The sequence below is a fragment of the Polyodon spathula genome, chromosome 2 (genome assembly GCF_017654505.1).
Source record: "Polyodon spathula isolate WHYD16114869_AA chromosome 2, ASM1765450v1, whole genome shotgun sequence".
NCBI lineage: Eukaryota > Metazoa > Chordata > Actinopteri > Acipenseriformes > Polyodontidae > Polyodon > Polyodon spathula.
This window is the reverse complement of record NC_054535.1, coordinates 95,129,869-95,144,362: the sequence shown is the minus strand read 5'-3', so window position 1 is coordinate 95,144,362 and position 14,494 is coordinate 95,129,869. Positions and strand designations below refer to the sequence as shown.

At 37.6% G+C, this 14,494-nt stretch overlaps 1 protein-coding gene across 1 annotated transcript in view; it reads right to left on the bottom strand.

Annotated features, from left to right (window-relative positions):
- The window catches only part of LOC121304268 (mitogen-activated protein kinase 4-like), a 31,555-nt gene extending 20,775 nt beyond the window's left edge, over nt 1-10,780 (bottom strand). Inside the window, exons 1-2 of the mRNA XM_041235307.1 lie at nt 10,418-10,780; nt 3,902-4,997 (exon numbers count right to left, since the gene is read on the bottom strand). Of these exons, the coding sequence (XP_041091241.1) occupies nt 3,902-4,447 (546 nt within the window). The 5' untranslated portion in view covers nt 4,448-4,997; nt 10,418-10,780. The remainder of the gene's footprint in view (nt 1-3,901; nt 4,998-10,417) is intronic.
- Between the last annotated feature and the right edge of the window lie 3,714 nt (nt 10,781-14,494).

Sequence of the window (14,494 nt, the reverse complement as noted above, 5' to 3'; positions counted from 1 at the left end):
TGAACACTGGAAAAGTGTTAGATTTGATTCCTACAGAGTTGACTTAACATTGGCTGATTTCCTGTGCGTAATAAAGAAGCCACATCAAGTAAACCTCTAGTCCTCGAGAAAGCAATCGTCCTAAACTAAAGAAACATGTACTACAAATCTACTGCAATATTTTTAAAACATACACAGAGGAAAAGGGGATCACACAATAGCTGATGACTGTGGTGGTTTCCAATTAAGAAATCTTTTTTTCACCCACAGACTCTCTTAAGCCAAGGCCAGTCATTTGAGGGGAGGACAGAACTGTTGTTCATTCTTCCCCCTTCATTTCTCTGCAGGGAAGATACGGTGTCTGGCCAGGGAGAAACAATCAAAGGGACGTGTGACATGATCTCATACGGACAAGGATAAGATGTCTACATTTCACAATGGAATATCCATCACCAGGTTCAGAAATTATAAGCCGGCTGGAGACTCTAGCACAACAGAGTATGTGCATGCTGGGAAGTCACTTATTATGCATTACCTTTAGGCTGAAACACAGACAATGGGTTCAGCTGGATGAGCATTTACAATGTGCACAAGGCAGGCTCATACGAAGCAGACAGCAGCCTTTTTTTACTGCTCTGGCTGTTGCTGCCAGAGGAAGGAGATGGGGCATGTACACCATCTAAAAACTAGGTGGTTCTGTTACCAAGATGTGTCAAATAAGGATATTCTTGTGTTGCAAAGGCACTTGGTGGAAGTTAAAAGACCTTAGACAAACATCCATCCCATACCATGAGAAGCCAGCATAAAACATACCGGTCCACACAGGGTGAACCAGTAATATGTAATATAATAATAGTAATATGTTCAAATATGTTCAATTTAGAGTCTGTTTCAAATCTCTTTTCAAAATGTCTGCTCTAGTGCACTGATATTATAAGGATTATTGCCCACATTACCAAACAGGTAGCACAGCAATAATGATTCACGAGTACGGAAAAGAAAAGCCAGAGCACTTCTTATGTTTATTTATTTGTTATGTGTTTTTCATTTTTGTGTTCTTGTGGTCAAAGGTTGTTAATTCCGAACTTGTTTTAGCTGGTTGGCTTGTTTTACTTTTCACAGTATGATTAAAGTCTATGTATAAATTAAGACCCTTTAATAGACTCCAGCTTTTATGAAGTGCCAGTGACACTGAATGGGTAATATAGCACAGGCCAACAGTAACAGCTTCATACATTTTAGTGCTGCTCTGAAAATTATAGGATTCTAACAAACCACAACTGTAATATAAAGCCCATACTTCATAACACAGGTGGGGTTTCCATGCAGTTCAGAAACTCAAAATTCTCTCTCCACTGTTGTGAGAACGTGACACAACATGCACAGATATATCATTGTGCAACCAGAACATGGTGAGACTCTTACCTTGTTAGTTTGAACTGCAGACACCCTGCTGCTTTGCCATCAACAAAATCACTCAAAGAAAACATGTAAATGAGGCCACACCCTGAAAGTTGTGCTAACTACTGGTACTGGTGCCAAGTGAAAAATCGTGTCCTTAGTTTTTCATTAACAATATTTTTAAAGGTACATGCTAATGTTACAAAACAGGAGTTAATTAAGGACTAGTTATCAGAAATATAACTCAAGGGATCATTATAGCGTCTAAATTGGAGTTCTACAATAAAATGCTAGGTTCCATTATTATTAATATTATTATACTTCTTATTGATGTTTCTAATAACAGATGGGGTTACGCAATCAACAGGCAGTACTGGGATCGTCTCAGGCTGCATCACATGGGATTCATTATTGATTGCTGATTGGCACTGACTGAGATTTCTTTAAATGAAAAGAAAAGGGGGAAACAGTATTATCCAGAGAGACAACTAAACTCTGAATTCTAGCTATAAAACACAACTTAACCATGTATGAGAGCTGAAACAATCAATAATACAATGCTACAGTCCCCATGGGACTATGTTCCACTTTCAAACACATTTATTGGAGTCATATCCTGTTAAGATACATACTGTTGCATAATCGACCACTGCTGTCTTAATTCACTTTACAAGAACAACCTGGAAGAGCTGCTATCGAAATGGCTTTATTTTAGATTCATTTTAAATAATGAATCAACTAACCCCATAAATAACTTGTTTTAATTATTTATCTAGGAAAGAGAAATACAGTGCTCTTAACAAGAACAGTTCTTATGCACTGTTATGGTGCAGCACATTCTCTCACAACACAACAATAACAGAATCTATCACTACAGGCCCTATGTTTTTATTGTTTTGAGTTTTTATCAATTAAATAAACTTTAATATTTAGGAAGCTGTTCTAGGCTGGTGTTAAAGATGTCAACAACCGTCTTGACTATCAAACCTTTATTTAAATAACCCATGAGTTAAAGCTTTTTGAAAGCCACATGCATTAAGTCCCTAATATAATGTATTAGTAACAAGCAGGGGTGAAATTCTCAACAAAAAAAGTGCAGATACTCCTATGCGCAGCCAGGTTTAAACATTTTATAAATGAAGACAATTTGAGTGCCAATGAATAAACACTTCTAAAATGTATAGCTATCGATACACAATACATTTAAAAATACAATATAAGCCTTAAAAAATATAACCAATTCAACATAGATAAAACAGCTGAAAATACTTAAAGCTTTGTACCCTCTGCAAGTATCACTCAGTAGTATTGTAATATAACACTTATGTTAAACCTTAAATGATAAGTATCAAGACATATGCCACTATGCCATAACTGCTGTAGAGAGGGAGTTTTTTTTCAAGATATCCTAAAAAAAAAAAGGTTTTTTTCCAAAAAAAAATTTGTTTATGCACATAAAGATTAATATATATATATATATTATATATATATATATATATATATATATATATATATATATATATATATATATGTCCAACAATGCACAATAGGGGCTGAAATACCCCTCAATTGGTGCATATGTAACAGGCACTACTAAAATTAGAACATAGATCTGTTATTTCTTTTTTTCTTTTACTTGTTACTAATCCCACAATAATACACATGCTTCTCTGTTGTTTTTCTGTCTAGATTAATTACTACGAATTATTCCAGGAAAAAATAGCTTTTAAAGAAAATGCTTCTCAGAGCTGAACTTCAGTGTTACACATACTGTACATTTGGTTGGAGACGTGAAATACAGACTCTCCGTAATCAATACACAAAGGAATATATATATTGACAGCAACCTAACCTAAAGTATAGTGTGCAGAAGACTAAACCATGGAGAAATGTAAGAAAAGAGTCACCAAGGAATTGTATTTTAGTGTAAAACAGAAAATGACCGTGGGGCACTGCAGCTTTAGAAGGTCTAGTCCCTCGGGTTGCTGTCGGACTTCCAGGGCCACATCAAGCATTATCTAATGTTTCCACTTGTACAACAATGCATACATTTTTATCATGGAAGCTAAACACCCATACTGGTCAGTTCATGTTTCATAGACGTGTTGGAAATATCTGTGATACAGAGCTGCTGTATGTGGGGCTATAAAGAACCAAATTAAAACTGGAAGTGTGCTGCTCAAGATCATTAATGAAAATCTATAACAAAAATGGAAAACAGTAAAAACGCAAAACAATACAAACTTGGCCAGGGTGTAAACATGAAAACAACAGAAACACAACTTAAAGAGCCAAATCAACATGGGACAAATAATAACGCTGTGTTTTTGCTCATTAAACCTAGTCTCTCCCATAAAAATGCCCTGAAGAAACTGATAAAAATGGCCAAGTATTGGGACAGCTCCTACCGTGGAGATCTTAACATGGTTTAAATCGTTTATGAAATGCATATAGATGTGCCACAAATCCTTTCATGAGGATGAATACATTCATTACAAATTCAGCAGCGTCTGATACATACTTTATGTGAGTAGTGGGGGTCCACAATCCTGGCCAGGCCAAAGTCTCCAATCTTAAGCACCAGGTCCTCTGGGTTGATGAAGATGTTGGCTGGCTTGAGGTCTCTGTGCAGCACGTTGGCGGAGTGGATGAACTTGAGCCCCCGGAGTAGCTGGTACATGAACAGCTTGGCATGCTCTTCAGACAGGGGCCCTTGCTCCAGAAGGTGGGACAGGTCTGTCTCCATGTGCTCCTGGACGATGTAGACAGTGGTCAGCTCGCAGAAATCCTGGGAGAGGGCATGCCCCTGGGGGCCAAGCACCTCAAACACCTTCACCACGTTGTCGTGCTCCAGCCGCCGGATGATCTTAATCTCTCGCAGGGTGTGCTTGACACTCAGTGTGTCTGTGATGACAATCTTCTTTACTGCCACCTTGAGGCGGCTCTGGTTGTCCACGGCGGACAGGACCAGCCCATTGGCGCCGTATCCCAAGGGCTTCAACTCAACAAAACGATCACCCAGATCAAAGCCATGGATGTTTGTCATGTAGTCACGCTTTGCTGCCATTTTCAGAAGATCAGGAGCATATTGTTTTTGCCCTTATTTTATTTATTAAATTAATAATTACAAATAGATAAATTAATACATTAATTAATACATATACAGAAAACCACTCAAATGTTTTGAAAATGAAAAAATGTTAAGCAGAAATGTCACCTTATATTAAAAGATTCTTTAAAAATGTGAATAAATAATGGCTGAAATATTAGACGAACACTGTCGAATGCTCATTGTCATTCAGTGATCTCATATTCCAGTGCCTGCAGTTCTGGCCATGGCTCCCTAAAGTTATATTCTTCTCAAATTTCCAGGAGTTCATTCTGTGTTTCAAAGGCAAAGAGCTCCGGATCCTAAGGGATTGAAGGGCTCTCGTCTGCCCGATTCCTAAAATAGATCTGAGGTTCTGACAGAGTTTCACAGTGTTGCTTCCAGACACATGTCTCCTGCTGTGCCTTGCCAACAACTCTGATCTTTACAGCTCATTGAGATTTTTATTGGTGTTTGTTCTGCCAGCATTGTTCCAACACATTGGCCTTCTTCCACCTCTGCTCACCTCCTGGAAAAGAAGGTAATAACAAAAAAAAATTAACCAAGTTCATGAGAATAGTTAATGTGTAATCCTTGTACATAGCCACGAGCAAGGAAAGCAGAGCTGTTGCTTAAATAGGAACACCAAGTTCTCCAGAGCTGACATTATAAGTGTGGTCAGGTTCATGTTATACATGGATACAAGCACCAAAAGAAACACACATATACATATATGACACCCGAAAACTTCAAAAAAAAGGATGGTAAGTAGATTCAAGAAAATGTACACAGTCTTTTTCTTCAATCAGTTGTTAGGTTTATTGAAATATGCAGGGAGTCTGGTCTCAGGTACAGGACAAACAGATTACTCGTTCTTACAATTTCTGCATGACATTAAATACCCTTCTGTATAGATGGTCCACCTCCTCTTTCTCTGACACTTAACCAATAGCAAAGGTACAACACATTATTCTGTTACCATATACTATATGTATTTAATTTAGTGTGTATGTGTGTGCGTGTCTGTGTGTGCGTGTGTGTAGTCTAGTATGTCTAGTGCATTCCTCTTCAGCTCCCTGGTGCCCCAAAAGGTCCATACATCTAGTTTTTGTCATCTTCTTTGTTCATATTTATCCGTATTGCTTGGGACATGTTGAGTCCAGTTGCATTATCTCTTATTCTCTCTGAGAACCTTTGGGTCCAACGGCAGTCCCTGGGAGCCTTTAGCCCCTTTATGCTTTGCATTCCAAAAGTCTTAGAGCCTTCTGGTCCACAGCGCTGTTATAGCTTGTAGTCAATGCTGGGCAATAAGCTTGTAGACGGAAGGGCTCTATCAATTGTTAGCAGTGCATGCAATTTGAAAGAAGCAGTCTGCTATCTGCAATATTAGTCTCTTTTCAGAAAAGAACACCAGTATAGCTCTGCCAGTCTAAATGCGTAGCAAACTGCTAATCAATTCTTGTTCCATGTTTTCCAACAGCAGGATATTTGAAATCATAATATTTTAGACATGCTGTTTTAAAAAGTTCCAGCAGATTAAAAAAACAACAAAAAACAAGAGCATCACGCATCTTGACCGCTGTCAAGGATTCATTAGGCATTCATTGGTATCAAGAGGTTAATTTATTACCAGCAGACGGCATTCAAAAATCAGACATAACGCTCTTTAGAGAATGCTGGAGCACATCAGGAAAAAATACCTAAGGGTTCATAATGAAATTCAAGCACTGTGCCAATGTCAGCATTCTCAAGTCCTCCTTTCGGAAAAAAACTAATTTATAAAGAACAGAAATGAAAACTCTAAGTGTGTAGTGTAATGATCAAGATCATGTCAATGAAAATGTATGGCAAAAATGGAAAAATATTTGTTCACAAAAACAAAACTGAAGCACACTGGGGAGTTGCATCAACCTTGTTCTGTCAGCAGTATTGATTATGCATCTGAGCTGCATTCATTTTTTGTAGCCCAGTGCCTCATATCACCTTCTCAAGATTTTTACATGAGAGAAAACATCCTGCAAATGCATTATTTTGCCAATTTTCAGTTGGCAAAATACAGAAAAATATTTCAAATGTCCAAATTATTTTTTTACTAAATGTATATGATTATAATCCAGAATAATCTTGTAAATCAGATGTGAATGTCAAAGGGTTATTTCCGAAAAAATACTTAACTAACTTTACTAAGAAGTATTATTTTCTACTGTGCAATATTCAAGCAAAGGCTTGCTAAGTTTGATACAATACACCCTATAACGCCTTTCATTATAATGAACCTTCAGCTATAACGAACCTGGCCCCTGGACCCCAAATAAAAAAAAAAAAAAAAAAATAAAAAAAGATAATATAAACACACACTGTCAACATCCCAGTCCGCACGCACGGGAAGCAACCTCCACAGAGAAGTCAATAATTTTGTCTTACTAAATAATACGCGCTGTGTAACTGTGCATCTGAAAATAAAATAATTTTATGTTGCAACAAACCTGGAAAGTACACAGATCGTTTGAAAAAAGTAGTACGGCAGGCATATCTCTGTCATGAATATAGGTTGTCAAAAAGCACTCTGTTTTTTGGCTTCTTCAGCAACCATGCGGCAAAGCAAAATCGATTAAAGAAGAAAAAAAAACTTTAGGATCTGGTTAACTTTTCACGTTGGGTTTATCTGGTATAAAAGCCACTGTGCGTATTATGTTTTGGATTATTTTTTATTGGTATAATTATTTAAATGCAGGACAAGGGAAGTGCCGTCCGCCATTGTTTGTTATTGTTTTATGTTTGTGATTTAGTACATCTCATTAGAATGCATGACTTTTGGCTAGTAATTACTTAATTAGCTGACAGTCATGTAGATTTATTAAACTTGGGCCACCACTGTAAGAAACCTGACACTTTTGAAGACAGGGGGTGTGTTGGAGTGTTTTGGAGAGAGAGTGTCGCATGTAAAACAAACTGCAAAGGAACAAAATGAATGCTACTTACTTTAAATCTACCTGAAGGTACTTGTGTCTTTTGTTTGTTTGTGTTTATTTTGGCCATTGTGCTGTTTTCTTTTACTATTTGAAAGTTTGTTTAAATAAATAAATACGGAGGGCAGCCAGTGGCTCATTCGACCTGCCAGTACATTGTTTGTTTGGATTCATTTCCTCGTCTGACGTCACCCCACACGCCATTCTGCCACAGACCCCTACATCTCCTCCCACATCTGACAATGCCTGTCAGCTATTTCAACTTGGACACATTCATACCACCTCAAACCTCTCTAAATCCGACCTCCTCCACTTTCCTTCTGCTTCCTCTCACTCCTCTAACCTCTCCATCACAATCTCCCTTGACTCTTTCTCTTTCTCCATCTCCTTCTGCTAAATGTCTAGGTGTTACTCTTGACCCCTCACTCTCCTCTCAACACATGTCTTCACTGACACACACTTGCCGCTTCTTAGCAAAATCTACCAAATCCATCCTTATTCCAGCCAACTACTGTTTAAGCTTTTGTACCCTCCAGATTGGACTACTGTAATTCTCACCTTACTGGTCTCTCTGCTTTGGCTATCCGCCCTCTTCAGCTCATTCAAAGATCTTGTATTCTCCCAACGTCGCAACCTGTCTGCTTCGCACCCTCCACTGGCTAACCACCTCTGCTTGCATTCAATTCAAGACCTTTATTCTTGCCTATGGCTGTCTTCACAACACTGCCCCCTCCTACCTCTAATCCCTCGTGTCTCACTACACCCCATCTTGGATACTCCTCTACAGGCAATCTGGTCATGCCTTCCTCCACTCCCCATTCTCCCGTGCCTGCTCCTTCTCTTCCCTAGCCCCTATTTGGTGGAATGAGCTACCAGAGAACTTCAGGACTGCTCTGTCTCTCACTGTCTTCCGCTGCCTCCTCAAGACCCTCCAGTTTAGACTGCACTTGTAGATCTCTTGATCTACCCCTCCCACTATGCACTGTGTTCACCTGACCTATGCACCACATTACTGGATCCTCAGCTGATGCGTTATCCTTGCACTATTGCACTACTAATATATGTCATTGTAGATATAACTTGTTATAATCCTAATTTGTTACATCCTATTTCATATTGTATTTTAGTTGAAGAATATGCACTTACTGAAACAATACTGTATTTAAATATTCATTTTGCATTGTAACCCTGTAACACCTGTAAGTTGCCTTGGATAAAGGCGTCTGTCAAATAAATAAATTAATAACAACAACAACAACAACAACAATCATAATAATAATAATAATAATAATAATAATAAAGAAGAAGAAGAAGAAGAAGAAGAAGAAGAAGAAGAAGAAGAAGAAGAAGAAGAAGAAGAATAGAAAACATACTTTGCAGTGTATTTTTCATCTACCACTAGGATGCAACAGAGTTGAACTCTTGTCTTATTCTAGCTGAATGCATGGCCAGTGTACAGGGTATCAACAGTAGGCTACTTTCCAAAGGAAGGTGTGTAGTTTGGGGGGAAGTTACAGGCCTTGTTTAATAGACAGCACATTAGAGAATTACAGCAGCTACTGTCCAATGCTTACACACCTCTTCCTAGAGACATACAAGTTTCACATGTCTGTCAGCGCTCACTGACTGACTCTATGAGGTTATTCCCTGTTTAAAACTTCGGAAAGAGATTTTTTTTTTAATGGCTGGTGACTATTTTTTAGATTAAAAGCTTTCTAATGTAAAGACCTTGGGTGCAAGCAAATTCTTGGTAACAGCAGTTTCCTATATGGAAATGTATGCAAACAGATGGTTGGGATTAAAAGTATGAAACAACATTAAGGCTAAATTCTCCTATCCTTTAAGTTTTTATTTTTATATTAATACCTAAACAGTTGTGCATCTAAATAATGCTGCTCTTCAGGATTATATTAATCTAGCTGGGAGTTTCCAACAGGGTTGAATTTTTGATCCACTTTACTACATTACAAATATATATATTTAAATTAAAGTAATAGTAAGACATCATGTTTTTGACCACAAAGCAAATATTAATTTGGTTTAACAGTGCCCGATACTGATACTAGAAAAAAATAAAAATACAAAGACATTTGTGGTCTCTAATCGTTGATGTAAATCATATACACATAATAATTTAGCAACTTCTTCAGTGAGATGTTACATGCCAGTCGATGACAAGTTATTATGTGTGTGTTGAACTAACAACAGTTATCTCACTGATGTATAGTGCGCAGCTATTCCTACTCCACATACACGGAGTTGCGAGCTGTGCTCTGCACTGACAGTGAGTACGAACGTTTAACAGATTGGCAGTTGCGCTTTGAAAATTACAGTTGCAGTTCTATTCCCCGTCACAGTTTATTCCAGGACATGCAGGCTATAACGTCAACTGAATATTCCGGAACAACTGAGTATCACTCACGCTTACTGCACATTAACTAGATGAACGTTACTGGAACTAATAACCCCAACTATCTCCCCAAAAGACATGCATGTTTTATAAATGAAACCAATCAAACAGTAATAACAAAATCCAAACTATGTAAATAGCCTAATAAAAAATAAGTTTTCTCAGTAAAAAAATGTTTAATTCATTCATTCATTAAAAAGGATATATATATATATATATATATATATATATATATATATATATATATATATATATATATATATATATATATATATATATATATAAACAACACAATGTGTTAATTTCCATCTATAATAAGTTTAGTAAGGGTGCCCTTAATCCTTTGTTGAACTGTACAGGAAATACAATAAAAAAATGTACACTGTTTATTCAATCTCAAACTAAAACTTAAGGAACACGATTACAAAAACAAATAATGTATGTTTGGTACGAGTAAGCATGAAAATGGTGATGATGCTCGCACGCAGGCTTCTCAAACAAATGCATACATTGTAGCCTGTTCCTCTATGCACAATCACCATCACACATATACACACAGGGACTACTTACCATATTCACTTTTATCAGATGGCTGAAATACATACACACTAATGTAGTATTTACATTTTTTGCAGGCAGTTTCAAATAAAAAGTAACTGATATTTTGTTTTATTCGAGTTACGGCTGGTGGACCTGTTCTTATCTGTCCTTGCGATCTGTTAGTCCTTTGTTTTGAGGAATGATCTGGGTTATCATAAAGCAGTCGGCGTCATAGATAGCGAATGCCTGCTCCTACTGTATCTCGGTTTTCTCGTTCGGTTTCTCCTCTTTCTGTTAGGAACTCCTCCACCGTGGCGCAGCCCCCAGCAAAGACGTCATCTTGAAACCCCTCAATCAGTCTACAGCCATCTGCTTATCCAAGTGCAGCAGCATCACTGAATGGAGCTTTTTGGACGGTGCAAGCTCCGTTGAATACAATTATTATTTTTTTTTTTACATTTTCGTACTCTGTGGTGATGTAGGTGCCAAGAGGAAAGCAATTCTGCAGTGTCCCTCGAGATTCCCGACAATATAAATCTGGCACCGCGCAGGCTGCAAACCATCTTTTCTCTAGCAATAGAGCAGGGGCCTAACTACAGTATTGCAATAATTAAACGTAAGTTTCTTACCCTCCACAGGCTTTTCTAGCAACACTGTACTGGACCTCTGCCGCTGAGAAAGCTGGTTTGCAGCGTTTCAGGTGCCAGATTTATGTTGTCTGGAATCTCAAAGGATACAGTAGATTTGCTTTCCCTTTTGGCATTATCAGAATTGTATATCTGGACTGTAGGGGGTATAAAATGCATGCCTAAATAATGAAAACAATAGTGCAGCAACTGAACTCAAAATCAAACCATATAAAATGACAAACATCAAAACAGTTTGAAGCATTCCTGTGTTTCCATGGCATTCTCATTGAGGTTTTCCATATTGATCACTTTTTTTTTCATTTCCTCTGAATTAGGCTCCACAAGAGCCCCTCTTCAAATCTGCATCTGATATGGGTACAAAGCTGGAGCTAGGTTAGAAGGGGTTCCAGAGAGAAATTAATTATATTTCACATGCTCCTCCAAATCACTGTTAGAGTTCTGTTCTGTTAGAGTGTGGAGACTGGATTTCTTAAAATGAAATTAAAGCAAAGCACTGTGCTTTTATAATGAGAATAGGCCAGAGATCAGAAAATGCATACAAAAAGGGCCAATCCCCAGTGGCTTATTTTATGAATGCACCACTGCTGGACTGCAGGGAGAGTCTCTAACAGCAGCTGGCACTGCAGGGGCTTTTATCCAATTAGGGAGGAAAAACAGTTCATTGTCCTTCAGTGGCTACTACTGGTCAAGTACTCACAGGTCTAGGCGGGGTCACTTGGTAGCTCAGTAACATCTGTGGTGTAGGTACAGCGAGTGAAAAGAGGCATTTGGCTTGACTGCGTGAATGGAGGTTAGTGAAATTATATTATTGCAAATAAACAGACACATACTGGATATCCTCTACTATAAAAGGGTTTATATGCAATCTAAAGTCAGGCTAATTAAATATCTTGAAACTTAAGTAAAAAATAAACAAACAAACAAAACGTATCACTGTAGCACTTTGTAATATAAAAAAGAGCTATTGCAATAAATATCAGTGAGCTTTACATATTTAGAGAAGAGCATGTTATGTGCTTGTAACAAAAAGTACAGTATTGACTGTTGAATGGAAAAGTCAGTATTACACAGATCATCTTTTAGATCTAGAGGTATACATTGAACCTAATATTTGATGCACAGTAGAAGGAATTGGCTGATACTGAACAAGCAATAAAGAAAGATTTATGTTAGATAATGATTATTGTTGGATTAGATTTTTTTATTGAATCTTGACGTACTGTTTTGATGTATTATTTATATACTATATGTATGTATCATACAGCTTCCCAAAGTAATTGGACTACCTTATTATGCAGTCATAATGCATTCTTATTATTTATCATTTTTGATATATTTTTTTACAACAAAATTGGCATATTTTTGAACAAGCGTTAATTTAGCAAATAGTGATTGGATTCAAAGTACAGTATGTGTTTTTTAATTTTAATTTTTTTTTTTGTTTTACAGGGGACAGCTGCATGAATAAGTGATAAGACATGATGATTCAGAGCCAGGCTCCATATTCCATTCTGAATCCTAGCATAAATGATTCCTTACAGTGTGTTCCCCCATCCTATCTTGCTGTAGACTGATACATATATTCACAATGTCATGCATATAAGTGGACTAGGTATAAACACTATTCTGGAATATAAAGTGGTATGATACCACCAGAATAATGTCGAAAGCAAAGACCAATGAACACTTTTTACATGTTTAAAGTGATCTACCTTGATGGCCATCATAACTAGCGTCTTTTGAGACCAAAATAGAGCTTTTTGGCCTCAACGCTAAGCGCTATGTTTGGCGCAAGCCAAACACCACACATCATCCTGAGAACACTATCCCTACCGTGAAGCATGGTGGTGGCAGCATCATGGTATGGGGATGCTTCTCTGCGTCAGGGCCTGGAAAGCTCATGAAGATAGAGGGCAAAACGGATGCAGCAAAGTACAGAGAAATCCTGGAGGAAAACCGGCTGAAGTCTGCAAGAGACCTGGGACCTGGGAGAAGATTCATCTTCGAGCTGGACAATGACCCCAGACATACAGCCAAAGCCACACTGGAGTGGCTTAAAAACAAAAATGTTGATGTCCTGGAGTGGCCCAGTCAAAGCCCGGACCTCAATCCAATTGAGAATATGTGGAAAGAGTTGAAAATTGCTGTTCACCAAAGGTCCCCATCCAACTTGACGGAGCTTGAGCAATTTTGCAAAGAAGAATGGGCAAAAACTGTAGTGTCCAGATGTGCAACACTGGTAGAGACTTATCCAAATAGACTCATGGCTATAATTGCTGCCAAAGGTGCCTCTACCAAAAATTGACTCAAGGGGGTGAATACTTGCAATCAATTATTTTTTGCTTTGTATTTGTAATTAATTTAGAACAATTTTTAGATTTCATTTTTCACTTTAACATTATGGACTTTTGTTTGTGTTGATCAGTGGCAAAAACGCCTAATTAAATCCATTTTGATTCCTTGTTGTAACACAATAAAATGTGGAAAAGTCCAAGGGGGGGGTGAATACTTTTGAGAGCCACTATATATATATATATATATATATATATATATATATATATATATATATATATATATATATATATATATATATATACATACACACGCACACACAAATCAGGAGCTGTGAAAGCTACATGTATGTTTTCATATTGTAAAAACAATGCGACAGAGTGCTGCTGGAATAAAGCACACACAGCAGGTATTTCAAAGACCTCAGGGCAGGCAGCTTTAACGTACAGTTTTGAGTCTAAATACTGAAAGAGACATGCAGCCTAAACCATAACACTAGCCCTAAACCGCACTGATCCTACTTGAGATACTACTGGTACATAACTAAGCTGTCAGTTCTGACCTCAGCATTATATATATACTCTGTCCTAATTGTAAAGCTGCCTGCCAGCTAAACAGGCCTTGGCTCTGTCTAATTTTACAAGGCACCTTTCCTTACCACATGCTCATGCCTCAAGCAAACCAAATACTGATTAGAAAAAGTTCCTTAATCTTATGAAAGGACATGCAAACTCATTACCAGAAAGTAAAAGCCATATCCTATACAATGCAAATAAAGGAAGAATTGCTACTTTTCCTATCCGTTAACAAAATACAAAATGACAGCGTTACACGTATAAAAATAACTGCCACAAAAATATCAACGTTTTGTACCTTAACTGATATGATTTAGTAAAGTGCCTAGTCTGAACGTACAAGGAATACTGCCCTCAAGCAAGCATTGAGAAAGATGACCAAAGACATAGCTTTTGTAACCCTGATGCAGAAGTGAAATACATGTCCTATTCTCCTTTCTTGCCAAGCTCTTAGGGAGCAATTGCTGCTGTTTTTTATTCCAGTGCAGCCCGTAGCCTTTGTAGTTGTAGTTCTGGGAACAAGCTGCTAACTCTGGTCCCAGTTCTTATTTTCTCTAACAAGGTAGAATTCAATTAACTTCCCAGGCAGG